General features: G+C 44.4%; 1 protein-coding gene across 9 annotated transcripts in view; it reads left to right on the forward strand.

Moving 5' to 3' along the window:
• Nucleotides 1–12232: 12232 nt before the first annotated feature.
• The window catches only part of ADGRE3 (adhesion G protein-coupled receptor E3), a 48952-nt gene continuing 33372 nt past the window's right edge, over nt 12233–27812 (forward strand). For 7 of the 9 annotated variants that reach the window (XR_009216100.1, XM_058525476.1, XM_058525478.1 and 4 more), the window contains exons 1-5: nt 12233–12370; nt 16497–16547; nt 17770–17895; nt 24672–24827; nt 27463–27500. Coding sequence is in view for 8 of the 9 variants with exons in the window: in XM_058525476.1 (XP_058381459.1) it covers nt 12346–12370; nt 16497–16547; nt 17770–17895; nt 24672–24827; nt 27463–27500 (396 nt within the window). In the remaining variant the exon portion in view is untranslated. The remainder of the gene's footprint in view (nt 12371–16496; nt 16548–17769; nt 17896–24671; nt 24828–27462; nt 27501–27812) is intronic. The other 2 variants (XM_058525477.1, XM_058525479.1) reach the window with 2 other exon arrangements.

Raw genomic sequence — 27812 nt, forward strand, 5'->3', positions numbered from 1 at the left:
GTGAAAACAGAGGCATGGAGGATATACGTGTTCTGGGAACAGTGAGTAATGAGTTATGGCTAAAGATTAAGGGTATGTGCACGTGTGTGTTACTGTCACAGGAATAGACAAATAGAACAAAGAAACAGGGCTCAGAAGCAGACTCAGACATATATGGACGTTTAGTACGTGTTAGAGCATTTCAAGTCAATGGGGAAAGGAAGCTGTTGGGACAACTGGCCAAAGGATTAAGTTGTTAGCCGCTATTTCACATCATTCACGAAAATAAATTCCAGATAGACTGACTCAAACAGAAAAAAGAACTTTAAGATATTAGAAGAAAATATAGGAGTATTCCTAACAGATTTTGCTTTGTGTTTTCCAAGGTGTGGTATTAATGCATAGCACAATGGTTAAGAGTCCTGGGTCTTGGTACTTACTGGCCAACCTGTGACCTTTCTAGCTTCTCTGTGCCTCAGTTTCCTGTCCCCCATTGAATGGGGGCACTAATGGGGTTGTACTAAGGACTGGATGATATAATGCCTGTATGCAAAGCACTTATCATAGTGTCTGACATGTAGTAAGTGCTCAATAAATGTTGGCTTTTATTGTATAGTTTCTGATGAAGTAACATATCAATATAAAATCTCCCCCTCTTCCTGTTTTAAATTTCGCCTTGAATTTTAGTCTGTTTCTAATATTGCCATGCCAACTTCTTGTTGTTGTTGTTAGTATTTGTCTGATATGTCTCTTATTTTCAGCCTCCTTGCCATTTTGTCATAAGTGATGTTTTTTATAAATAGTACATAGGTGGGTTTTGGTTTTTTAACAAAATATGAAAGTAACTTTCTTCTAAAACAGAACTTTAATCCACTTACATTTAATGTGATTATTGGTGTGTTTGATGTATTTCTGCCACCTTATTTTACATTTACCCTATGTTTTCTATTTATCGTGTTTATTTGTTGTATGTTGATTGAGCCAGGCCTCTTTACTCTTGTTCTCAATTTGCTCCATCTTTTCTTCTGTATGTTAATTTAGAGAAGTATAAGGTGTGGTCAGAATTAATTTAGGATTATTTGGTATCGTTTCCCAATTGTCAATTATTTTCTTTTTTGCCTTTATTTTGCTTTTTTGTTACTAAAATCATCCCTGTTACTTATAAAAATATTGTAAAGTATGGAAAAATATAAAGAAATAGAAAAATAATTTCTTTGTATTCTACATGTTCCAAAATTTCACTATGGTCTACTCAGTAGGCTTGTTTAATCTAGAGACTCATGTCTTTCAGCTTTGGGAAATTGTTTTATGTTATTTTCTTGGATAATAGCCTCGTTTCTGTTTTTTTCTTTTCTTTTTGTTTCTTTCCTTCTGAAACTCCTCCAACTCTTTATCTTTTTGGTCTCCTTTCTTGCAGATTGTCACCACTTTATGTCTAATCCTTCTATTGAATTTTCATGTTGGCCACCATAATTTTAATTTCTTAAAACTCTTCCTTATTCTCTGGAGGTTGCAACTATTCTTGTTTCACCTTTTTTAAAGATACAAATTGAAAATATTTTTAAGAGTTCTCTTTGTTCTTAGAGATTATTTTAGGACAATTATGGAATCTCCCTAACACTGACACTATCACAATTGGGACTCCACTGAGGCCGTGAATTTTTCTGAGGCTGTAATGCTGCTACCTGCAAGATAAAACTTTGAGGTTAGTTTTAGAGTATTTCAGACTGAGGCTATAAGAAATAAGAGATTCTTTTAGAAAAGTAATATGAAGTCCCTGATTCCCTGACAGTGACTTGAGCAAATATTTTAGCATTTTGAGCTTGTCATTCTTTTATTTTAAGCTCCTCATCGCGTTTAGAAGCAGCTACTGGCCGCCTTACAGTGCTCAGATTCCTCGCACGCTCCTTGCTGTTCAATGCCAGTGGCCATTTGCCCCAAAACTTTCAATGGACACTCATTGCAGATGAGCAGAGGTCATTATTTAACTGTTTAAACCACTACCAGCGCCCCACCCCTTAATGCTCACTGAATTTTCACTGCCTTCAGCCCCAACCAGACCCACTGACCAATCCCGAATTACCATTTCTTTAAGGATCTGTGGCCTTCAACCACTCCTGGTACTGCTTTCTATATCAGTGACGGTTCTTAGTTCCAAAAAATAGAAACCAACTCTGAGTACTTTAGGCAGAACATGAATTTATTAGCGGATGTTAAGTAACTGAAAGACTCTTCATGAGTTTATGCAACCCGGATTAGGGCCTCACTCACACTTCAGACTGACGTAGAGAAAACCCTCTGAGCACTGCTGGGCACTGGACATTCGTTTGTGTCGTCTGAGACTTCTGCCGTGGAAAACAAAACAGATGGGGTGGATGAAACTCATAAGATGTACGTATGGATGGGTAACTCGTAAGCAAACTTCTCTCCTCTCAACACAGAAAGAAGGACCAAGAGGCACCTGATATCCATGATTCGCTACATATGAAGCATTTCATGTTTATTAAGTCTGCATTAGCTACCCACTGGGGACACTGATTTTGGCGCCACATGTCTTCTGCCCAAGAAATGCCATGGCCACTCAGCGGGCTACTTGGCGAGCTACAGCTGTGGCCAGGTGTGCTGTCAGCTGCATCTCCCCAATGCGTCTCTGGCTTTGTGGGCTGCGTCTCTCAATCTGATGTATGCTTGCTCCAGGGCGCCTCTGTCTGGGGACCTCTTGCTCAAACCTCAGCTCTGTCCTCATAGCCATGTCAGCAGCAGGAAAGCCTGATATGGCAGAGAGAACGAGAAAGACATCTGAACATTATGTACCCAGGACTCTGCATGGTCTGTCCACTCACCTTAAGTGTGTTAGTTTACTCCCTCTCTCCTCTTTTTATCACTGTGTGTTATAAATTTATTTAGTAAACCATGTGATTTAAGCATTTCAGTCTGGCCTATGAGCCTTTCCATTCTGTGACCCCAGCATGGCTTGCCTGGTGATGTAGTTGGTGGTGTAGTCATTGCAGTAAGGTGATCTCCCACATGACAGGCACAGACCCCACAGCCTGTATGCTGATGTGGCCAACCCTGGGTGCTGGACGCCAGCCCTTGATCCTCTGGCACTTATACCCCCAGGAAACCTTGGGGTTTAGCTGCTGCTATGCTCACCAGCACGGGTCCCATGAAATTCTCGCTGTCTGCGTTACTAGATTGGCATCCAAGTGACATCGCATCTGCTTGGTGGAGCCTAGACCTGTGCTACTGGGGAACCGAGGGAAGACAGGATCTGACTTGCATAGTCAGAATCACAGGAAGTGATGAGATGAGCTGGGCAGTCAGAAAGGAAGGACAAATATTCCCTACGGTCAGTCTGGTCTGCCATCCTCCTCTCTGCATGTATGCAGAGAGGGATACGTGGAAGGCTGCTCACCGGTATTACTCCTGCTTGTGTCTGGGAGGTGAACTTTTGTATTATTCTTTGGTTTCTTCTTTGGACTTCACTGCATTGTTTCAGAGGTATGGGATAAGGCCTAAAATTAACGTCCAATATTGTGTGCAGCCTTGACATCTGGGAAAACCGGGATGGCCTGAGTGGCCTAGCCGTAGGTTCACCTCCCCACTCTACTCCCACAGAAATGATCCCCAAGCCAAACAATCACCTTTATCATGAGGACCAGGCACAGTTCCTGCTCATCCCTGAGTAGTGGGCTTCAATGCCCCACCAGCCTGCAGAGTTTCTCAAACAAGCCAATCACATCCTCCCATGGGAACCAAGGGGCACCTCACCCTTTTATCCCTGCGAAGCCTGCCTGCCGCAGCCCTGGCTGTTCACTCTGTGCCAAGTGCGACCCTGTGGAGCCCTGCGTGGCTCGTGGCACCCTCCTCCCAGGGCCGTGAGTGTGTGTGGCTGTCGATCTCATCCACCCACTGTCAGACGTCACGAGTTCAGCTGTCCCCATAACCCTCAGGCGGGAATCCCCCCTCACCAAAGAGAAGAAGAGGAGACAATCAATCCAAGAGGGAATATAAATCATAAGTCTTTTTAAAACATCATTTGGACAGAATAAATCAGAATTTTAAATGTGTTTACCCTTTGGCCCAGTTCCAGCAAATTACTCTATAGAAATATTTGCACAGGATCTCAGTGTTATAAGGATGCTCACTGCAGCATTATTTGTTTATAAGATAAAACTGGAAGCAGCCTAAGTGTCCATCAGTAGGGGGTTGAGTAATTCCATACAATGCAATATGGTGGTCATTAAAATTGAAGTGATATATATTTTACAATAGCTACTCAAAATCTGTCAGTGTTGTGAGTTAATTACACAACATCCTTATTTTTCTCCCCTGATATTTATCTTTCCCAAACTAACTTTGCACCAACTATCTGATTTTATTCCCTAGAACTATTTCCGTGAAAATGTATTTTTTTCATAAAGGAAAAGAAGATCAAATTTTGTTAATGCCATGAATGTATTTCCCCTACAGAGTAAATGGATTAGCAAGATTAACTCCATTTTAAATGTAAGAAAATTAAGATTGAGTAAAATGAATCAACCTGACATGAAATCACCAAGCACAGAGAAGTCATATCTTAAACATTTGTTTGATGGATGGATGGATGGATGGATGGATGGATGGATGGATGGATAGGTGATTGGATGGATGCATGGAAAGATGATAGATGGACGATGGATGGATGGATGATTGGATGGATGGATGGATAGATGGATGGATGGATGGATGGATGGATGGATGGATGATGTATGGATGGGTGGATGAATAAATGTGAAGACTAGATTCCTAACTCTCATTTCCAGGCACTTACTACTAAATTTAGCTTATTAACTTAATGAGTATCACTGGACCTGAATTTTCAAGTGCAATAAGAACATAATAATAGAAATAAGGTGATATAAAAAAAGAACTAGTTAATATCTCTGTAGGATTGCCTCAATTCCTCATATCCTAAAAATTTAGACCTGCATCCATACCTTAGTCTTGCTTCATAAGCCCAGCATTTGGAGCTACTTTGAAATTCTTATTCCTTAGTTTTCCCAGAAGGTGGCAGTATGGTGTAAGAACTAAGTACTCTGTATTCTAGGTCCAAATAGGATTCAACCATCATCATCATCATCAATAAAATAATATCGCTCATAAGGGATCTTATTTGTGCCTTTTCATAATCTAAGTATAGTGTTTCTAAATCTTGTCTCAGATAAAACCAGTCGGGGAAGAAAGAATTGAATTATTTTTTCCTAGTTTAATGACATAACCAAATAAGAGACGGACTGTGTTAGGTCAGGCTCTGTAGACGGGGTTTGGGTGCTCATGACTTATTGGGGGTTCTCCCAGGAGAGGGAGAGTGAGGCAAGTAGATCATTGCAATCAATATTTATTGAGCACCTATTGTGTGCCAGACCCCGTGAGAGGTGCAGAAGCTACAATAATGAATAAACCAAACAGAAATCCTTGCCCTGGGGAGCTGACATTCCAGTAGCACAAGAGACAGTAAGCAAAATAAAGTAAATAAGAAAATTGTTTTGTACATCAGAAGGTGGTGGGTACAATGAATAGAAATAACTGGGCAAAGAGGATGGGGCATGTATGCATGTGTGCATGTGTGCACACATGCGTGTGTGTGCGCGTGTGTGCCTGTGTGGGTGTGTGTGCCTGTGTGAGCACACGAGTATGTGTGCGTGCCTGTGTGTGCATGTGAGTGTGTGTGTGTGTGCGCGCCTGTGTGCATGCGCCTGTGTGTGTATGTGATTTCAGACAGGGCGGTTGGGGAAGGCCTCACTGAGAAGGGGACATTGAAGCAATGACTTGAAGTGAGGAAGTGAGTCATGTGGTTACTTGCAAGGATCTGGGGAAAAGCATTTAAGTAAAAGGAACAGCAAGTGCAAAGACCCAGAAACGGGAGTGTGCCTGTCGTGTTCAAGGAAAAACAAGGAGCTCGTGTGGCTGAAGCAGAGAAAGTGGGGGGGAGACAGAGAGGAGGCAAGGGCAAGGAGGTGACAGGGGCAGACCACGCAGGGCCTTATGGGCCACAGTAAGGACTTTGGCTTTTACTCTGAGTGAGGTGGGAGTCATGAGGGCTCTCGGCGGAGGAGGAACAGGATCTGACTTAGATTTAACAGGATCATGTTACCTCTGACCTCAGTAAAGCCTTGTGAAACATCACAGCTTCGTTGAGATGTGCCAGGAGGAAGCAGAGAGAGCAGCATTTCCAACCTGAGTCTAGTGCATGAGTATCAGAGATAGGAGCCAGTACAAGTCAGTGAACAGATTGTTCGTGGAGGTCAACAATAGCAAAGACAGCTGTCTGGCAGTAAGGGAAAAGTCAGGGATGGATGGGTGGGTGGGTGGATGGATGGATGGGTGGATGGATGGATGGGTGGATGGATGGGTGGGTGAATGGATGGATGGATGGTTTGGTGGAAGGACAGAAGGATAGGTGGGTGAGTGGATGGATGGATGGACGGGTAGATGGATAGATGAATGGATGGATGGATGGATGGATGGATGGATGGATGGATGGATGGATGGATGGATGGACGGACGGACAGATGGATGGAAAGGTGGGTGGGTGAGTGGATGGATGGATAGACAAGTGGATGGATGGATGGATGGTTTGGTGGATGGACAGAAGGATAGGTGAGTGAGTGGATGGATGGATGAATGGACGGACGGATGGGTGGACGGACAGACGGATGGACGGATGGATGGACGGGTGGGTGGATGGATGGGTGGATGGATGGGCAGATAGATGGAAAGGGCATCTGCAAGGTGGACTGCAGGCAACTCTCAGAAATAACTGAGAAGACACTTTTAGAGGGTCTGATTTTCAACAAGAAAGCCCCTGGAGTTTTATGCTGTAATAACTTGGTTACAAAAACGAATTCTAATATCATTTTGTCATCACAAGTGAATTGGGTTTATATTTGTGTGCTCTTCTAAGCAGTGTGAGGGTGGTAGAGAGCCAGCAATGGCTTCTGGTTCTTTTTTGGGTACTTTTAATAAATACCATCACCATACTCCTGATGGACCAGAGAACAATACCATGTGGAGCTGGGTGCTCAAACTTGAGCATGCATCAGAATCACCTGGAGTACCCATCATACACAACTTGCTGGGCCCCACCCCAGAGTTTCTGGTTCATCAAGTCCGGGGCAAGGCCTGAGAATCTGAATTTCTGACAAGTTCTCAGGTGACGCTGATGCTGCGGGTCCAAAGACCATATCTTGAGAACTACTGATGTAGAGAAACATGGACATTGAAACATTGATAGCTCTGCTTTTGAAGTAATTTTACTTTAAAGTAAAGAAATTTCAAGAATGTATTAAACAGTTTACTTTCCACTTCTGTTTTCCTTTTCATCCATGCTTCCATTTCTAAATAAATTTACAATAGCTCATTCAATAAGAATAAAATAAAAATTCTAAAAATAATAAAGCATTGTATCATAGATTAATTCTTAGGTTTGGTGGTACATAAAATAATGGTGAACCTTGAAGTTGATGATGCCTCAGGTTTGATTAAATATGCATAGCGGAGGGAGAGGTTAACTCTACCTTGGGAGTGGGAAGGGGGCAGAGTGGGGCTTTAGCGGATCTACCTTGGAGATCAAGGAAGGATATACAAAAGAATGCACATTTGAAGGACTTGGCCTGGGGCAGAGCAGTGGAGGAAAACGGCAGTTCCAGGTGGCCACACGTGCAAAGGCCTGGAGGCTGGAAAGAGCGTGTGATGTTCAGGGATGCCTGGGCAAGTAGCTCAGGGCAGGTGGGCAGCCTGAGGGAGGAAGGTGGGACATGAGCCTGGAGAGGTGGCCTGGGACCAGATCAGGTGGACTTTAAGTGTCTACTAAGCACATTTAGCCTGCAAAGTATCAGTGGGGCTGCGAGGCAAGGATGTGATGAGGTCAGATTCACATTTCAGAAAGCTCTCTAGGCTGCAGGGCGGAGGATGGGGCGGAAGGATGCCATTTAGGAGACTATGGAAGTTATCCCAGATCAGAGATGCCTGAGGGACAGAGAAGTTGAGTAACTTTCCCAAAGTCACACAGCTAATAAGTGTCAGGGCCAAGATTTGAACCTAGGCAGTCTGTCTCTAAGCCAACACTTGAATTGCATTGGCCTGACCACTAGGTGGCACCAGCTGTATTTCTTGATCAACTCTTGCCTCCAACTATCTCCCCACCTCCAAGGACCAGTAGGGAGGAAGAACAGGAAGCCCCACTGCATGGCTGCTGGGCTAGTGAGATGTTGAGTGCCCAACAAACTTACCACGCAGGACTGATGGCCTTGACAACCCCAAGAGCCAGCTAATTCCACCATGCTCCAAACACCAAGGAAGTCCCTCTGTTCATCTTCCCTCTCTCGCAGGCTTGTCTCCAACCATCTCTGAAGTTGACTACACTTGTGTCTCCACTTCTCCACTTGCTGGTTTTTCCTCAATCCACTCCTTTCTGGCTTCCACCATCATCATTACCACTACCACCATCACCACCACCACCTCCACCACCATCATCACCACCTCCACCACATCACATCACCACCACCACCTCCACCACCTTTATCATCACCACCATCATCATCACCTCCACCACATCACATCACCACCACCACCTCCACCACCTTCATCATCACCACCATCATCATCACCTCCACCACATCACATCACCACCACCACCTCCACCACCATCATCATCACCTCCATCATCATCATCTCCACCACATCACATCACCACCACCACCTCCACCACCATTATCACCTCCATCATCGTCACCTCCACCACCTCACATCACCACCACCACCTCCACCACCATTATCACCTCCATCATCGTCACCTCCACCACATCACCACAACCACCACCTCCACCACCATTATCACCTCCATCATCGTCACCTCCACCACATCACATCACCACCACCACCTCCACCACCATTATCACCTCCATCATTGTCACCTCCACCACATCACCACAACCACCACCTCCACCACCATTATCACCTCCATCATCGTCACCTCCACCACATCACATCACCACCACCACCTCCACCACCATTATCACCTCCATCATCATCACCTCCACCACATCACCACAACCACCACCTCCACCACCTTCATCATCACGACCCTCATCATCACCTCCACCACATCACATCACCACCACCACCTCCACCATCATCATCATCACCACCATCATCATCACCACCACCACCACCTCCACCACCTTCATCATCACCTCCATCATCATCACCTCCACCACATCACATCACCACCACCACCTCCACCACCTTCATCATCACCACCATCATCATCACCTCCACCACATCACATCACCACCACCACCTCCACCACCTTCATCATCACCACCATCATCATCACCTCCACCACATCACATCACCACCACCACCTCCACCACCTTCATCTTCACCATCCTTCATCATCACCTCCACCACCATCATCATCACCTCCACCACCATCATCGTCACCTCCACCACATCACATCACCACCACCTCCACCACCATTATCACCTCCATCATTGTCACCTCCACCACATCACCACCACCACCTCCACCACCTTCATCATCATGACCCTCATCATCACCACCACCACCTCACATCACCACCACCACCTCCACCACCATCATCATCACCTCCATCATCATCACCACCACCACCTCCACCACCTTCATCATCACCTCCATCATCGTCACCTCCACCACATCACATCACCACCACCACCTCCACCACCTTCATCATCACCACCATCATCATCACCTCCACCACCATCATCATCACCTCCACCACATCACATCACCACCACCACCTCCACCACCATCATCATCACCACCCTCATCACCTCCACCACCACCCTCGCTTCCTCCACCTCCACCATTTCACTACCATCGTCATCAACACTGCCATCAGTTTGTCGCCATCACCACCACCACCACCTTCATCACTGCCAGCACCACAGCACACTTGTCCCATGACCAACATCACCTCCACCAACACCGCCACTATTTTCACCACCATCATCATCACCACCACCCCACCCAACCACCTCCACCATCTTCATCACCACCACCACCATCATCCTCACCACTGGAACTGCTCTTGCTAAGAATACCAACCACCTCCCTGCTGCTCCGTCCTGTGACTATTTTTCAGTCTTAATTCAGTCTGGTCCGTTTCCTTGCCCCCATGACACCACACTCCACTCGTTCCCCCATCTCTCTGTCCTCTCACTCTGCCTCCTCCGTTAGCCACTCCTCCACTTCTTGATGTTTAAGTACTTACTTGGGGCTCTGTCCTCACTCACTATCTCTCCCTAAATGATTTAACCCACTTCCGTGGCTCTAACTACCATCTATTGGCTGGATGGGAGCCCTCTCTTTGTAATCCTTTCTATATATATAATGTATATTGAAATCATAGCACCTCAAAATCAAGTTATCCAAAACTGAATTCTATCTCTCCCCCAAAACCTGCTTTTCCTTCTATGTTCTGTTTCTCTATAACAAAGTGGGACTGCCATCCACCCAGTTGCCTAACCCCACTTCAAGGTCCTATAGAGGCATCTTTTTAATTTTTTTCCAATTGGCCCATGAATTCATTCATTCAGCGGTGATATCATGGGAAGCAAGATGGAAAAGAAAACTGTGTAGGTTTACATTCTAGAAGGGAGAGAAATTTCAGAAACAAATAAACAAGATAATCACAGATTTGGATAATACAATTACAGAAATAAATAGGGTGATTTAGGGCAATTTGGCAGGAATTCTTCTAGTGGGGTGGTCATGGAATGCCAGTCTGAGGAAATGAGTTTTGGGCTCAGTGAGACATGAAAGACAAGAAAGAGGCAAACGTGTGAATATTAAGGTAGAAAACAATATAGGCAGTGCAAAAGCATGTGCACAGGCCCTGAGGTAGAAAAGAACTTGATGTGCTCAAGGAACAGAAGAGATCCCCGTGGCTGATGCACAGGGGGAGAAGGGGAGAGTCATAGCAAATGAATTTAACATGTAGATGAGGAAAAATCTTGTAGGGGCTTATAGGCCACGATAAGAAGTCGGGGTTTTATCCTAAGTGCGATGGGGAACCTTAGAAGGGTTTTAAGCTGAGGAGTGACAGAGTGTGATTTGTTTTGAAAGATAGCTCTGGCTGCTTGGCTGGGAATGTTCTCGAGCAAAGAAAGGAGGCAGAGAGACCATATAGAAGATGTTGCAGTACTGCGTTAGCTCTGCCCGGATTATTGCCCACCTGGACGGCCATATCCACTCCTGCCTCCTCCAATCCATGAAGCACCCAGACGAACTCCCCCAAAGCAGAGCCGACTGTATCACCACACCTGCTGAAAAAACCTTCTATGATTCAAATTTCCTCCAAGCTCCTCTCCAGCACAACTCAGAGAGGAAAGAGAAAAAGCATTTGGAGGTGTTAAGAAACAAGAGAAAAATGACTTTAAGACATTTTTCTGTGTATTATGAATGGAATCCCCTGTTTACATTTTTGTGGTACTTTAGCGATTGCGTTTTTGTTTACTGCTTGGATCTTGGATTTCTCAGGTTTCCGGATGTTCAAAGAGGCACCGCCTTCCACAGCTGGACTGAGAGCTGGCTCGGTTCTAACTGTCTGGCGTCCCCATTCACTCTACGCTCTACGTGGGACAGATTGTGTTAACTTTGTTCGCTGCTACACCCTATGAGGTACCGCAGATCCTGTCACTTAATAGTATTTGTCTTAATAAATATTTGTTGAAGGAGGGAGTGACTTAGGGGCCTTTTCTCCCAAATCCTTCTGTTGGTCTGGATTGCCCCAAATGACTAAATAATATATCACCTTCTACCAACTTTGAGACTCCAGTCAGATCTGGTAAGTGCCATCTCCTGGAGGGGAAAAGTCCCAAGATTTGTGAAAATAACTCCTCCAGAAACTTGAGATTCCAACAGAGACACCATAAATTCTGGCTTACTTGGCTCAAAATTATAGGGCTATTTAAGGTTTATTTTGGCTCCAAAGTCATCTCCTGCCCCAATGCTATGTAACTAAAGGGCATTCCTTTCCGAGGGCCAGTTGAGTCTGTCATCTCAAAGGCAATCAACAACAGCTAGGAAAACCTACTACCAACGAAGCATATGAAAACAAATGCAGAAAAGGTATAGAAAATAAACAAATAAAAAGCAGAACCATGGGTCTGATGATGAAAGATGAGAAGTTCTCTTTTCTGAGAACAGTTCCCTAAATCAACTGATCTAAGGTACATGTGTCAATTCTGATAAAATTTCCTTGAGAGGGGAAAAGCGATCGGCTTCAAGCACAGGAGGAACGCCGAGAGCTGGCTGGCGAGGGTTACCCGCAAGCAGGAATGCAAGGGCCGTCACTTCTTCCAGGTATGTGTAACCTTCACAGTGACCGTCCCTTAACCTGCCCCAACAGGAGCTGTGTGGTTCAGCAATTGGCTGTCTCTCCTTCTCGTCTTGGCTCTGCTTTGGACACTCTCCTCTTCTCTGGGAATACAGTTTCATTCCATGCCACCCTATTCAAACTACGCTCTCAACTATCCCTAAAATCTTCCTTACGCTCCAATCCAATGAGTTGCTCATCTTCCTCTTCACAGGTTTGTTTTCTAGTTGATATCCTCTCCTCCTTGATAACTTCTGTGACCTGGCACTGCCCTGACTTTTTCTCTGCCTCTCTTGCTATCTTTCCTCCCCCTCCCGTTTCCTTTTCCTGTATCAAGAATATTAATAATAATAACAAGCAATATTTTTGAGCACTCACTATGCACCTTATATGTATTAACACATTTAATCCTCACAATAGGCCCATCAGGTGGGTACTCTTATTATCCCCGTATTACAGATGAGAAAGCTGGGGCACAGAGAGGTTATGTTACTTGGCCAAAGTCACACAGCTCGTAAATGGCAGAGCCAGGATTCAACCCAAGCCACCTGGCTCGAGATCTTTGCTATAACGGCCTCCCACAGGAAGCTGCCTGGGGGGGGGTCTTCTTTTTTTCTACTCCCACTCCCTAGAGGAATCTCATGATCCTGTGGCTTCAACCAGCACCTCTGTGCAGATGGTTCCTCAACTCTGAGATCCCATCCATCCTTCTGGCTCCAGATCAAATAACAATATCAGTAGCCACAATATCAACCAAAGCTTACATTTTTCAAGCACCTACTTTAGCCTGGCATCAAGCTAAAACTGTTTTACATTCATTATCGCCCAGCATCTCCACATCACAGACACCAGATGGCATCACAGAGAGGTTATATGACTTGCTCAGAGTCTCACGGTTATTTGTTGCAAAGGCGGGTGACAGACCATAAAGTCTATCAAAGCAATATGAGCTACTTGAAGGCAAATGCCATGTTCCCTCCCTTTGCAGCCCCTTCCACAACAGCTTATATAAGAGGTGTCCAGCGTATACCTGTGGAGTCAAATTTAAGTGACAGAGTGCGCAATATTTTGTATATGCATTATACCTCAATAAAGCTAAAAAAAAAATTAAATGAGAGAAGCTCAAACAAGATGTTTCCTGCTTTGCGGCCATTGGAGGCAGATTCCTGGACACTTCTGAGATGCACTATTTGTGAGCCTTGGTTATCCATGAGCTCTCTGCCCCCATCACTGGTGGGACAGGCGGGCAGCAGGATGAGCGCCACGTCAAGAGTCAGAATAGGATTCTAGTGCAAACAAGAGGATACTAGAGGCAGCTAGCGTTTGTGGAGTGATTTCTGCCGGACACTGTGCCTTACGAATTTCCTCACTTGTCATCACCCCAGCCCCAGGAAGTAGGCAATGCTGTCACCTTGTTTCATGTAAGGAAACTTAAAGAATTTAAGCAACTTGTCCAAATTTGCACAACTGGTGTCCCAGCCACCTGACCTCTGGGGACCTGCTTCCTCATTGCAAAAAGAGTCAGCGAATGATTTCTAAAGTCTCTTAGAACTTTAGACTCTGGTACGCTGGTGACTCTTTTGGAAACCCTAATTTAAGACACATGCACATATTGGGCATGGGATTGCTGGCTGGGCTGGAAGGAGACCCTGAAGGCCAGGCTTGAGGAGATGTGGTGGTGCGCAGCCTGCCTGAGATGTAGAAACCAGGAAACACTTTCTAGCCGTCTGTCTCACTAGCTGGCTCTCGAGCCACAGTCACCATGTGGGCAGGTGTAATGTTAACGTGGCTGCTGAAAATTAATTATTCTACAGAAGTAGGAGGAAAGGAAATTTAAATTCATTAGGAAATAGGCGAGGACCCTGCCATTAAGTGGTTCACAGCCCAGCTGAGAACATATTCATTAGACAACCAAAAATATTCAAAATATTCTGTGATTGCAGTTGCATAAGTAACTGATCATGAGACAGACCTGGCATCTTCTGTGGGGAAGGGTGAGGGCAAGGGAGGAGAAATAACAGCCCCCCAAGACATCACCGTCCTAGGCCCTGGAACCCATGGGTATGTCACCCTATATGTGTAGGGGAGGAAAAAGTTCTCCACCTTCTTAGGGTCTCCATCTGAGAATAAGGATTAAACTGACATAAGACAGATTAATAGGAGAGAAGCATACGAGTTTAATTAAATTGTGACATGTACTTCAGAGGCTTCACAAAAGAATGAAGACCCAAGGAAGTGACCAGAACACAGAGCTTTTACACCTTTTAGACACAGAAATGATAAACTTGTGAAGAAATGACAAAACAAAGGGGTTTGGGCTAGGAGCAGTAAATTGTGGGGAAGTGACTAGGAGATTTTTGGGAGGGAAACTTAGTGAAAGATTAGGGTTGTTGTCGTAAGTGTGTCTATACAGATCCACTTAGCATCCATCCCCAGTCTATGGTGAGAAGGCCGCTCTCCTCCTGGTACAGTCGTGCGTCGCTTAAAGACAGGGAGAATTTCTGAGAAATGCATCTTTAGGCGATTTTGTCATCATGCGAACATCAGAGTGTACTCACACAAGCCTAGACGGCACAGCCTACTACACACCCAGGCTACATGGTGCTAATCTTATGGGAGCGTCGTCATGTATGCGGTCTGCTGTTGACCAACACGTCATTATGCAGCGCATGACAGTACAGGGAGGGCATCTCTCTCATGGGAAATTTTATGGCCTGTTTTTAGGTAGGAAAAGGTAGGCCAGAAATCCATTCCTGCATCTGCTTTCTCTCAAGTGCCTTCAGCTCAAAATAATCAGTATGCCAAAGCAACTTATTAAGGAGTGGCATGTCCTGAACTCCTTCACGTGATCAAAGGGACTTTGCAGATGTGGATTAAGCTAAGCGTCTTGACATTGGGAGATTAGCCTCGACTGTATGAGTGGGCCCAATATAATCACAAGGGCCCTCATAAGAGAAAGGCAGGAGCCCAGAAAGGGGAGAAGATGCTACGCTGCTGGCTTTGAAGATGGGAGAAGGGGCCATGAGCCAAGGAAGGTAGGCAGCCTCTAAAGCTGCAAAACACAAGAAAATGGATTCTCCCCTAGAGCCTGCTGACACCTTCATTCTAGCCCAGGGAGACTGAGTTTGGACTTCTGGCCTACAGAACCCTAAGGGAATAGATTTCACAATTCAGCGGCTGAAAGATTAACACCTTGTGCATCAAAGAGGGTCTCCAATGTCCGTTCTGGTTGGTCGATTCCTGCACCAAACCAGTTGTTAAGTATTTTTAATATTGTCCTCACAAATGGCAAATAATCCTAGACATTGGTATGTAATAACAGAGTGAGAAGAAGGTGAGGGGAGAACTAGCCGTCAGAGTGATGTGAGATTCATTAGGGAAGGGAGAGAAAAGCCACCCATCTGTCCAGCACCTGCAGGTCTTTGCACAAACAGGAACATGGCTGATGACACCACCAGATGTTGTAAGGTTTGGGGAAGAGCAAAGAGCACGTTACCAGCCACAGTAGAGGTGGCTTCCCCAACTGTATTTTCCCAAAGGAGGAAACAATACTTCCCTTCCAAGGTGTGTTTCTAGAATCTTTCGAATCCTCCGTCAAGAGGAAGACTCTGATTCTTGTCCACCTGAATTTGGGTGGGCTTGCGACTTGCTTGTGACCAAGAGGCTACGGTGGAAGTGGAGCCACATGACTTCCAGGGCTGGATTTTAAGAGGCGATGCACCATTTTCTGCTGGGACACTCACGCTTAGAGCTCTGAAGTGCCATGCAAGCTGCCTGACTGAGGCCGCCACGTTGGGAGGAAGCCCAAACGACCCCAAGCCCTGAGACCACACGAAGGGACGGCAATGCCCAGCAGTTCCCAGCCGCTCCAGCCCCAGCCACTGTCCAACCATGACTGTGTAAGAGACCCCAAGCCAGGACCACCCAGCTGAGCCTTTCGCAGATTCCAGAATCACAGAAACCAGGAGAGAGAACAAAATGAACTTTGTTTCAAGCCACTACATTTTGCAGTGGTTTGTTACACAGCAATAGATAACTGATACACAGCCCTTGGAGAATTTCCTGGAATCTTTCCTCAATCATTTCGTGTCTCTCTCTGCTTCCCTGTTTCAGGACTCTTCTTTCTGCTACGCTTGTCGGGAGTCGTGGCTCAGAAGACCAACGGTGAGTGCTCGAATCCTGACTGTTCCACAGCCGGAGACCAGGGACGGTATAGACCAAGGATGCGCTGGGAGCACCACATCCTCTAGTAGGCTAGAGAAAAGAGGCTGTCCTGGGGACAGAACCCGGGCAGGCTTGCTCCCGTAATTCGTTTTAATTGATCATGTCATCAATTTTGGATATCTTTAAATTTATCTTTTTATTTTACTTTTGTCTATTTGTTTGCTTTTAGTCACCACAGTGTGCCTGATGTAGAAATAGAACAGTGGATAAAACAAAGTCTCACGAAGTAAACATTCCAGTGGGGCAAGACAGAGCCTGATGGTAATCATTTCATCCTGATTATAAGCAAGTCAACAAAAAATGCAGGCGATCATTTCAGGTTAACTCCAATCCCTTGGAGACGTCACCAGATTCTGATTCGGCAGGTCTAGGGTGGGGCCCGAGATTCTGCATTTCTAGGCAACTCACAGGGGATGCATTCTGAGCATCCACGCTCTGCACAGTGCCCCCATCATGTTCCCAGCCCCCACACCCCCTGAGCCCAGCACTGTGTCCAGATCTGTCCACGAGAGCCAAAGCTTCAGATAGCTCCTCATCCCACTATTTCCATTCATTCCCAAGGGGCCTCAAATTAGGATCTTTAGTGTAACTCTGTCTAAATGAATCTATACATATTATTACAAAGATAACATGTACCCTTATCAGAATATATCTTCTGTGGTACCCTACAAATTCAAATTTTTATAATCGTAGCTGGCACTTCTTATGTGTCAGGCACTGCCCAAAGCACTGTATTGTGTTAATTCACTTACTTCTCACAATAATCCATTTTACAGATGAGGGAATTGAGGCACAGAGAGGTTAAGACACTTGTGCAAAAACACACAGCCAGTAAGTCTTGGACCCAGAATCAAACCCAGGGTCCAAGGTCTTAACCAACTCACTGCCCTTTTATAAATTCTGCAGTGATCCTGAGAATAGCATAATTATGTTGCATTGAAATTTTGTGTTAAGATTAATTTGTTTAATGCCAACCCCAGTCCTTCTTGTGCACAGGAATCCCACTTTTCTCTGCAACTTGTATTTGGAATCTCTAATTTTTGAATGTACTGAGATCTCACAAAAGGAAAAAGGTGCAGGCTTCCTCAGCCTCGAGAGGCCCTGCTCAGAGGCAAAGCCAAATGGTAACCAGGTGACATCTGACCTGCCTCTCTTCTCCCAGCAGCTCGCTGTGCTCAGTGCCCCCAAAATGCTTCCTGTGTCAATGTCACTCACTGTGCCTGCAACCCTGGATACGCTTCTGAATCTGGGCAGAAATTCTTCACATTCCCCTTGGAGACATGTCAAGGTAAAGGAGTAATTTTCAAATCACCCAGATGTGCGAGTGGAAAGGACGCAGCATAAAAACCGTAGCAGGTGATTGCCTAATAACGTGCCAACTCAACCTTCACCAAGAAAGAAATGCTCTCATGAAGTCAGGAAAAGAGGGCTCTTCCAGAACCTAGCTAAGGCTCCGTCTTCTCCTCCATAACGTGGGGATGATGATGCTGACTTCACGAGGGAGGCGGGAGGGTTTAATAAGGTAATGCATGTGACAGCACTTCATGAATTATAAAGCATCATACAAACGTTTTTTTAAGTTAAGAAGGAGAATATGCACTGAAGTCATGGAAAGGAGAGAATAAAAGCTAGAGCAGAAACTTTTGCAATATAAAACCCTATGGTCATCTAAGATGCAAAATGCAGTTTTAATTCAATAATTAAAATATCCAATCCTATGTAAGAATAAACACTCCAGACTTGAGTTAACATTTTTTTGAGTTAATATTTTTGCTTTCTGTGTTTATCTATGTTGTTTGGTGCATACGTTTATGACCAGGATAAAATTTTCTTCATAAAACATGTCAAATACCAACACATAGAGTCCCACTTCACCTTCTTTAGAGCTTTGAACCTTAAATTCCACTGAGTCTGATATTAATATTACACACTCTGTTTTATTTCTGTTAATAATATTGGATTTTCCCCCTCTCCTAGTTTGAGCTCCCTCCTGGTTGGAAGCCGGCAGTCAGGAGTAGGGGATACGATTGGCTTCTCTCCTCCTTCCCCACCTAACTGTCTACTCTTCCTCACCCAATCTTGCTAAGGTTGGGACCCAGCCGGGAGAGGAGGAAAGGGGGCAGGAAAGTCCACTTGACTGATGCTATTGTTGCTGTTTAGCTTCCAGGTTCCTGAGTTATTGCACTTTCCATCCTGATAGCCTCAGTCTGTCCATTGAAGACAGTTCCCCTCTCCCCCAGTCACTCCCCTGACATTCCCTTGACAACAGCCTATCCCCCCACACCTTCCTCATCCCAGAGGAGCCCTGCGTATTCTCCAGCTTCTCCAGGATCAAGCCCATCTGCCGCTCCAGGTGGCTGTCTTGGACACAACCTAGGCAACCCCACAGCAGAAACCTCTCACACATGACCCACTTCTGGATCTTGGGAAATATTCACACACCCTTTGCCCAAGAAGCCTGGGGTGTGCAGGTGCAATAATATCTCTTCTTTGCCCCACTGCAAGGCAGTGACTCACCCTTGAGATTTTTCACAGGGAGATAGGCAGAATCAGCTGGGTCCCCACAAAATGCAGGGGACGCGTAATTAGCTGGGTGAACTCCTTAAAATCCCCCTCTCTCGTCTTGAGATGAAGAGGAAAGCACCGACACACACCTCCTCTTGGGTAGGAGTGGAGGGGCTCACAGCACAGCATCAGGTCTCTCCAAATAAACCCTCCCTCTCTTCCTCACCAACTCCTGGCTTTTAAACATTTGATATGACTGAAGGATCTAAGAATCGTGTGACCAGATCCCAGACACCTCCTCCTTTGCCAGTGTTGTATCTTGGCTGGTTCCTTTCTTGGGAATGTGGTGTCTGAAGGTTCTAGTTTAATAACTGTTATTATGACAGGTTAATGTCAAAGTATTACCTCACCATGTGCATTTTAAACGATTACTCTGTAGAAAACGGAGGTGATATTTGAGCATACTTGGCAAAGGCCATCACAAATACAAAGACCCTTGGGTCGGAATATGTCTAATTGGCTCAATAAAAACAAAATGAAGTCAGCCGTCCATAGCCTGGTAAGTGATAGGGACATTGGTTGGAGACAGAGTTGCGGACCAATCTTGTAAAGCCACCATCATCTTTTTTTATTGAGATATAGTTCATAAAGCATAAAATCCACCCTTTGAAAGTGTACAGTGTAGTGGGTTTTAGTATGTTCTAAAGTGGAGCACCATCACCACTATCTAATTCCAGAACATTTCATCACCCCCAAAAGAAACCCAATACCCATTAGCAGTCACTCCTCATCTCCCCCTCACCCCAGCCCCTGGAAACCTCTACTCCGCTTTTTGTCTCCATGGATTTGCCTATTCTGGACATTTCATATAAATGGAATTATATAATAGGTGGCCTTTCTTGTCTGGCTTCTTTCACTCAGCATAATGTTTTCAAAGCTCATCCACGTTGTAACATGTGTCTGTACCTCATTGCTTTTTATGGTTGAATAATATTCCATTGTATGGATACACCACATTTTGTTTATCTGTTCATCACTTGATGGACATTTGGGCTGTTTCCACTTTTTGGCTATTATGAATAATGCTGCTACAAACCTTGTGTACAGGTTTTAGTTTGAACACTTGTTTTCAATTCTTTGGAGTATATATGTAGGAGTGGAATTGGTAAGTCATATGGTACCTCTGTGTTTAATTTTTTTAAAACTTCCAAACTGTTTTCCAAAGTGGTTGCACCATTTTACATTCCCACCAGCAATGTATGAGACTTGTGATTTCCCAGCATCCTTGCCAAAATTTGTTATGGTCTGTCTTTTTTATTATAGTCATTCTAGTGTGTGTGAAGTGGTATTACATTGTGGTTTTGACTTGCATTTCCCCAGTGACTAATAATGTCAAGAATCTTTCCTCATGCTAATTAGCCAATTGTGTATCTTTTTTGGAAAAAGGTCTATCAAATCATTTACCCATCTTTTTTAACTTGGTTATTTGTATTTTTACTGTTGAGTTGTAGGAGTTCTTTGTATACTCTGGATACTAGTCCCTTATCAGATATCTGATTGGCAAATATTTTCTCCCATTTGTGGGTTGTCATTCCACTTTCTGATAGTGTTCTTTAAAGAACAAAACTTTTTAACTTTGATGAAGTCCATTGTATCTATTTTCTGTTTTGTTCCTTGTGCTTTTGATGTTATAGTTAAGAAACAATTGTTTCGTACAATTGTTCATTTTTGTATTATAAATTCCTAATTCTATTAGACAATGACATAATCATTTCTAATTTTTAATTTATTAGGGATTTTAAACTAATGGCTTAAAATCTCTACTTTTTACATTTTTTAGCAGTTTCTTTGTGAAAGCATATGATTGATCTTATAAAAGAAAATGTATATTTTCTTTTTTTTTTTTCGTGAGGAAGATCAGCCCTGAGCTAACATCCATGCTAATCCTCCTCTTTTTGCTGAGGAAGACCGGCTCTGAGCTAACATCTATTGCCAATCCTCCTTTTTTTCCCCCAAAGCCCCAGTAGATAGTTGTATGTCATAGTTGCACCTCCTTCTAGTTGCTGTATGTGGGACGCGGCCTCAGCATGGCTGGAGAAGGGGTGCATCAGTGCGCACCTGGGATCGGAACCCAGGCCGCCAGCAGCGGAGCGCGCGCACTTAACTGCTATGCCACAGGGCCAGCCCAAAAATGTATATTTTCTGTTCAGGGAAAGTGAGATTCCCTCTCTGCATAGGTCTCTGTCTATTTCTCTCTATTTCTGTCTCTTTCACCTCTGTATGCGTGTGTATCTGTCTTTGTCTGTCTTTCTGACTCTATATAGGTGTGTATTTACTGATTGTATTTATTCATTAATTTCTCTATATCTTTAATTATTTTGTAGCCACTAGATCTTTCCTGTGTGTGTGTGTGCTTGTTGATTGTGACACTCAATCCCTCTCTGTCCTTGTCTACCTTTTCTCTGCTACTTCTGGGAGAAGGGAATTGAGAGTCCCGCACAATCGTGTCTCACTTGTTCCTGCTGCTTGCGTCTCTGCCTGTTTTGCTCTCTTTATTTGTCTGTGTCGCTTGGTGCACACACATTAATGACCAGGACACAAGTTTCTTCATGAAGTTTGTTAAGTATTAATACACAGTGTCCCTTCTTTAGAGCTTTGAACCTTCCACTGAGTCTGATATCAATATTACACATTCTGTTTTATTTCTGTTTTAATTCTCCTAGTACATTTTTGTGCACCCCTTTATTTTGAAAATTATCAGTCTCTTGAAAATAGCATGTAGCTGAGTATCGTATTTTAGCCTAATATTCCAGTTATCTGTTGCTGCATCATAAACCCCCAAATTCTTGACACAAAACAATCATTTTATCATGCTCTTGGGTTCTGTGGGCCAGGAATTCAGACAAGACAGAGCAGAGATGGCTCTTCTCTGCCCCATGATATCTTAGGCCTCAGCCAAGAGGCTCCCGTGACTGGTAGTGACTCAAACGGCTGAGGGTTGGAATTCTGTGGAGGCATCTCCACTCACACGTCTGGTGCCTGGGCTGGAATGACTCAAAGACTGGAATTATCTGGAACTGACCTCCTATCCCAGGTCCCTCCGTGTAGCTTCAGCTTCTCGCAGTTAACGGATGAATTCTGAGAGGGCGTGTCCAGCAGGGAGCCTTCAGAGACGAGCCTTCCAAGAGACCCAGGCAGAGCTGCCTGTCTTGGTGACTGTGTCTCCAAGTCCCGTGGTGTCACTTCTGCAGTCTGTTGACTGAAGCAGTCATGAGCCCACTGAGACACAAAGGGACAAAGCAATGAGCCTACATCTCAACGGAAAGAGTGTCAAATAATTTGGAGGCCATGTTTCAAACCTGCCATCCCAATCTGTTAGTCTCTATTTTAACAGAAGATTTCTGTTTATATTGAGTGTATATTAGTCTCTTATATTTAGTGTAATGACTGACGTTGTTACTCCCTTCATATTATTTTCCATTTATTAATTTTATATTATCATTTATTCATTTTTCTTTTTTGCACTGGTGTTTGTTTGATCAAGTAACTGTCAATTCAATTTTTCCCTTTATTTATTTGGATGTTCTACTAAACTTTTCCATCCTATTAATGGTTACCTTCTCTTTTCTTACTTTCATAACCAGACACGTTTCTCTACTGTTATTCTAAAAACTCACCCGTGATTTTCCCCACCAAGATGCTTCACTTCACCCTACTTCCCCTCTCCCAGTAAAGAGATGAGATCTGTAAAATGCTCTTATTTTACTCGTCTCTTTTCCTCGTCTCCCCTCCCACTCCCTTCATGAATATTAATTTTATCTCAAGGTTCATTGCTCACCCCTGCTTCCTCTTCCCTTCATCTTCCCCCAAATTGAGGTTTCCGTACTTGCTAATTTCATACTTGTTAATTTGCTGTTCTCTTAGAGCACTTTCTTGCATGCTTTTTTCAAATTGGGTACATGGGTAATATCTCTCCCAATTATTGCATAATCTCACATTTCTTTCACTCTCACAAGTAGATTCTACCTTGCCTTGGCTGGGAATCTTTTGGTTCAGTCCTCTTATCCTGGTAATCTATTGATGCCTATCCCAGGAATCACAGAAACTACCTTTAAGCTCCCAGGGTTGCAGATGGGAAGTCCAACACCAATTTGAGTCTCATTCCTTTGTAGGAATGTAACTTCTTTCTGTCTCACGCTTCGTAAGGTTTTTCCCAAAAGCCTCCAGAAGACTGTCTTGACTTTTCATTGGTGAGGGGTGTGTCACATGACCACCCCAGCCAAAAGGGAGGCTGGGAAAGAGAGTACCTGAGGAAGGAGAACAGTCGCCATATCTGGCCACCCCAACAAAGAATGGCTATTGAATGGGCAACAAACAGCGAGTGCTACACTGTGTCACACTCTGAAAATCCCAAATTTCGTGTTTTCTGTACCAGACACGGAAACCACACATTTTCACTGCCTACTGGACATCGTTGTGAAGGGGCTATAGTGACCCTCAGGACCGGAGACATGTTGACTTAACAAAGACATTCCACCTGAATTAGTTAGTCTAGCAGGTATATTAGTCTGCTCAGGCTGATATAACAAAATATCACAGACTATTCTGTGGCTTATACCACAGAAAGCTATTTTCTCATAGTTCTGGAGGGTGGGAAGTCCATGATCCAGGTTCCGGCAGATTCCGTGTCTGGTGAGGCCTCTCCTCCTGCTTGTAGACGCCTGCCTTCTTGCTATGTCTTCACTCACATGCACGCAGTGGCAGGGGCAGTGGGGAGCCCTCGTGTCTCTTCTTTTAAGGACAGTAATCATATCAGATCAGGGCCCCATTCTTAAGACCTCATTTAACCTCACTTACCTCCTTAGAGTCCCCGTCTCCAAATACAGCCACACTGAAGGGGTTAGAGCTTCAGCATATGAATTGAGGGGGGATGCAAACATTCATTCCACAACAGCAGACATGGCCAGTACCCCACTTGTATGCCCTTGGCATTTGCCATTCCTTTGCACACCAAGTCTGAGGCTTTCTCTGGCTACTGGAGACTCCTCAGCCCATGCTCAGGACAGGAGGAAGCACTGGGGAGTTAACACTCACTGGGAGCATTCCTCCACCAACAAATGATGAGATTTGGTGGATGAACACCCCAGCTCCCTCACCCCTCAGGTGGGGTCGCTCTGAAGTGTATGCTCTACATTGCTTCCCAGAGGTTCCCGGAGGAATTGACCCCCAGTGGCCCACAGTGGAAGCTTACTTGATACTATCTGCTTCCTTTTCTGCCTTCCATCCCCTGTCTCATCTCACCACTGCCCTTCCAGTGTTTTCTGGGATCATCTCCCAAATAAAGTACTTGCACCAGAATCTTTGTCTCGATGTCTGCTTCTTGGAGAACCCAACCACAGTCAGTGAGGAAAGGAAAGAACAAAGACAATCATTTCCTTAACTGAGTTGTCTTGGAAAGCCAGGATAGACGCTGGTGGGAAGGGTATAGCCTCTGGCACATATTAGGTGCTTGGTAAATCTTTGTCAAATGAATGACCAAATTTCTCCTTCGTGTTCCAGATATTGATGAATGTAAACCACCCGTTAGTATATATTGTGGAGCGAATGCTAAATGTCAGAATGTCAAAGGAAGTTTCTACTGTCACTGTCACTCTGGATACGAGCTCCTCTCTGGGGGGACACAGTTCAAGAATTCCAATGAGAACACCTGTCAGAGTAAGAAAATTCTTGTTTGCTTGTCTCCCTTCCTCATGTTTCTTTGAGTCTAACACCAGAAAACATATTTTTTGTAGTGGGGCCAGGATGTGTTTTTATTTTCTGGAGGGAAATGGATGATGGAAAGAGGAGAAAAAAGGAAAAAAGAAGTTCAGAGAAATAACAGGGTTAAGAAGGCAAGTGGACTTTGGAGATGGAGATGACAAAGTGGTGACTGAGACAAGATTCTTTGAATTGCAAAGAAGAAAAACCCACTCAGGCTAACGTAAGCAGAAAAGATGAGTTTATGATAAGGATGCACGGACAAGTCTTGGAACTCAATGACAAGAATACAGCGGGGCTTCTGGAAGGAACTGAAACTGGGGAGTCAGCACCACCAGGGCACTCCAGTCTCTGACACTCTTCGGGTCTGCTCCTTTCTTCTCTTTCATTGCAAGCTGGCTTTCTCTGCTTCCTAGTCCACAGGACAGGAAGTATAGCCACCAACAGCTCCAAATCTTGCCATCATTATTGATCCAACCACCCAAAGAAAGATCAATTGACTCTCTTTTAGACCTAATTGGAAATTTTTTGGAAATGTACAAATTGCCCAGTTTGAGTCATATGCCCACCTTTGGATTTGTGTTCGGGGGGAGGTGCCATGTTATATAAGCATGACCAGCCTCATGGAAGCCATACAGGTGGGGAAAGTCTATACACAAGATATATGGGAGTTGGCGGACTATCCATGAGGTGTTGGCTACAGTTGATATCATAAGAGAGAGAATCTTTAAAGCTAAATTCTAGGAAGTTATTAGGGGAGAAACAATAATACTAATAGCTAATATTTATTTCATTTGTACTATATGCCAAGTACTACACTAATCATATGAAGTAAGCATTGTTGTTATAAATAAAGAAATTGAGGCATCCAAATTTAGGTAACGTGCCCAAGTTCAGCCAGCTAATAAGCATGTTTTTAACCTGAGTCAGCTTATACTGAGGGCCCACACTCTTAGCCACTTGCTGTACTGCAACATTGGTCTCAGGGAAGCCATAAAAGGGACAAAGTATTCTTATTCTGGTGCAAAAAAATAAGAATAAATTATGCCTCTTTATAAGTCAAGATCCAGCCTGGAAAACAGAAACCACACCAGGTCTTTCAAACATCAGGAATTTCATATAGAGAATTGGTACTGGTGAAGGAAGAGCTGAGAAGTCAAAAGGGGGATAGTGAGGCAACCCAAAGAATAGCGGTAGCAGAAATCTGCAGCCATTCTGTACCCAGAGGGACAGGGGAGGAAGAGCTATCACCAGAGTGCAAGAGCTAGGTCTATCTAATCAGAGGTGGAAACTTGGAAGAGATACAGCCAGTGCTGGGGATACCACGAGAAGTAGAGAGAAGGGGAGAGAAACACCTTGGGTCCTCCCTTCCTCTGCTCTCCAATATTCCACCAGTATTTCCCATGGCTGAACCTTCAGGAAGGCACACGGCAAGAGACCTTGGCAAATGGCGCTGTCTATGAGACAGAACAGAGCATGGAAAAAGTAGGATCTGAGGGCAAATCGGCAGTTGGCTGACACCTCTGTTGACAATGTACAAACAGACTGAGATTGTGCCTGGACTCTGATGTTATCTGTTAAACTCACCTTATTTTACAAGGAGGAAAAATACCCTTGATTATTTCCCTAATTTTAAGAGCTCTTCACAGTACTTTCTATACGGATTGAATCCGTCTGGGGTTAGTCATCGCCAAGACTGGTAGGTCCAAGGAAGCCACCGTGAAAAACTATGCAGCTTTCAGCCAAAAGCGCAGTTTTCTACAGTGAATGTGTTTTCCAATAACAAACATATTCTAGACTCAGCGTTGTAAGTCAAAGTGCTTGAACTCTTAAGATGAAACCCTCAATATTACAAGAAAGCTCTTTGCCCTTTTTAGGGCAAATAGACTCAGCTGAAAACCAAGATGCAGGAGGCACAGATTTAACCTCAGACTGATGGTAACAGGCAAGCAAACATTTGCTATCCTTTCCTCGTCTTTCTAAAATAAAGATGGTCGTCCTCACAAACCACAAAAAGCAACACACAAAGGTGTCATTAACAGCTGATAACCAAAAACTGACACTCCTGTTTCAGTTGTAATTCTCAGCCAGGCTGAACTTAAAAGCCTGAGGCATCTAATTTTCTGTTTCCTCAGCCATTTCGGTTTTAATGTCCAGCCAAGACCGCATTTTAAAATGTGGAGCCTACCTGTTTCTGCTCCCTCTACCCTGGGTGTCTCTACCACGGCAATGTTGATATGTGGGCTCCAACAATTCTTGCGGTCGGAAGCTGTCCTGTGCGTTGCAGAGTGTTGAGGGCATCCCAGGCCTCCACCCACTAGATGCCAGCAGCATCTCCACCCCAAGCTGTGACCACCAAAAATGTGTCCAGCCATTGCCAATGTCCCCGGGGGCAAAATCACCCCCAGCGGAAAAACCCTGCTCTACACCATGACAAGGAACTCAGGTTCTGATCCCCCGAAAGAGCAAACAACCTTGTCAGTGAGCATGAAGAGTACGAGTTCAGACCTTCCGGATCAACGTTACCCACCTCAGCTGCCCACCTCTCCACCCTCTCAGCTCCAATAGTAACTTCCTTTAATGTCTTTTGCAGAGACCACCACCCCAGCGACAACCACAGGCAAGAAAGAGGTGAGTGGAAGCTGAGTTCTGGAAACCAGCCGGGTAACAGACATTTGCAAAGCCCAAATCAGCAAGTAGGGGTGGGCACTCTACATTACGTGTATACTGTGTATTATATATCATATGCTGATATGGCATATACATCATATGTTATGCTACATTATAATATATGTTAACTATAATATTATAGTGTTGTATATAACATGATATATACGTATACATCACTGTGTTTATCACCATATGTATATCACCATGTATCTCACTAGAGGGAGAGAGAGAGATACAGTGTGTATGTATACATGGGTGTTGTGTACTGCCCCC

This window comes from Diceros bicornis, chromosome 30 (genome assembly GCF_020826845.1).
Source record: "Diceros bicornis minor isolate mBicDic1 chromosome 30, mDicBic1.mat.cur, whole genome shotgun sequence".
NCBI classification, from domain to species: domain Eukaryota; kingdom Metazoa; phylum Chordata; class Mammalia; order Perissodactyla; family Rhinocerotidae; genus Diceros; species Diceros bicornis.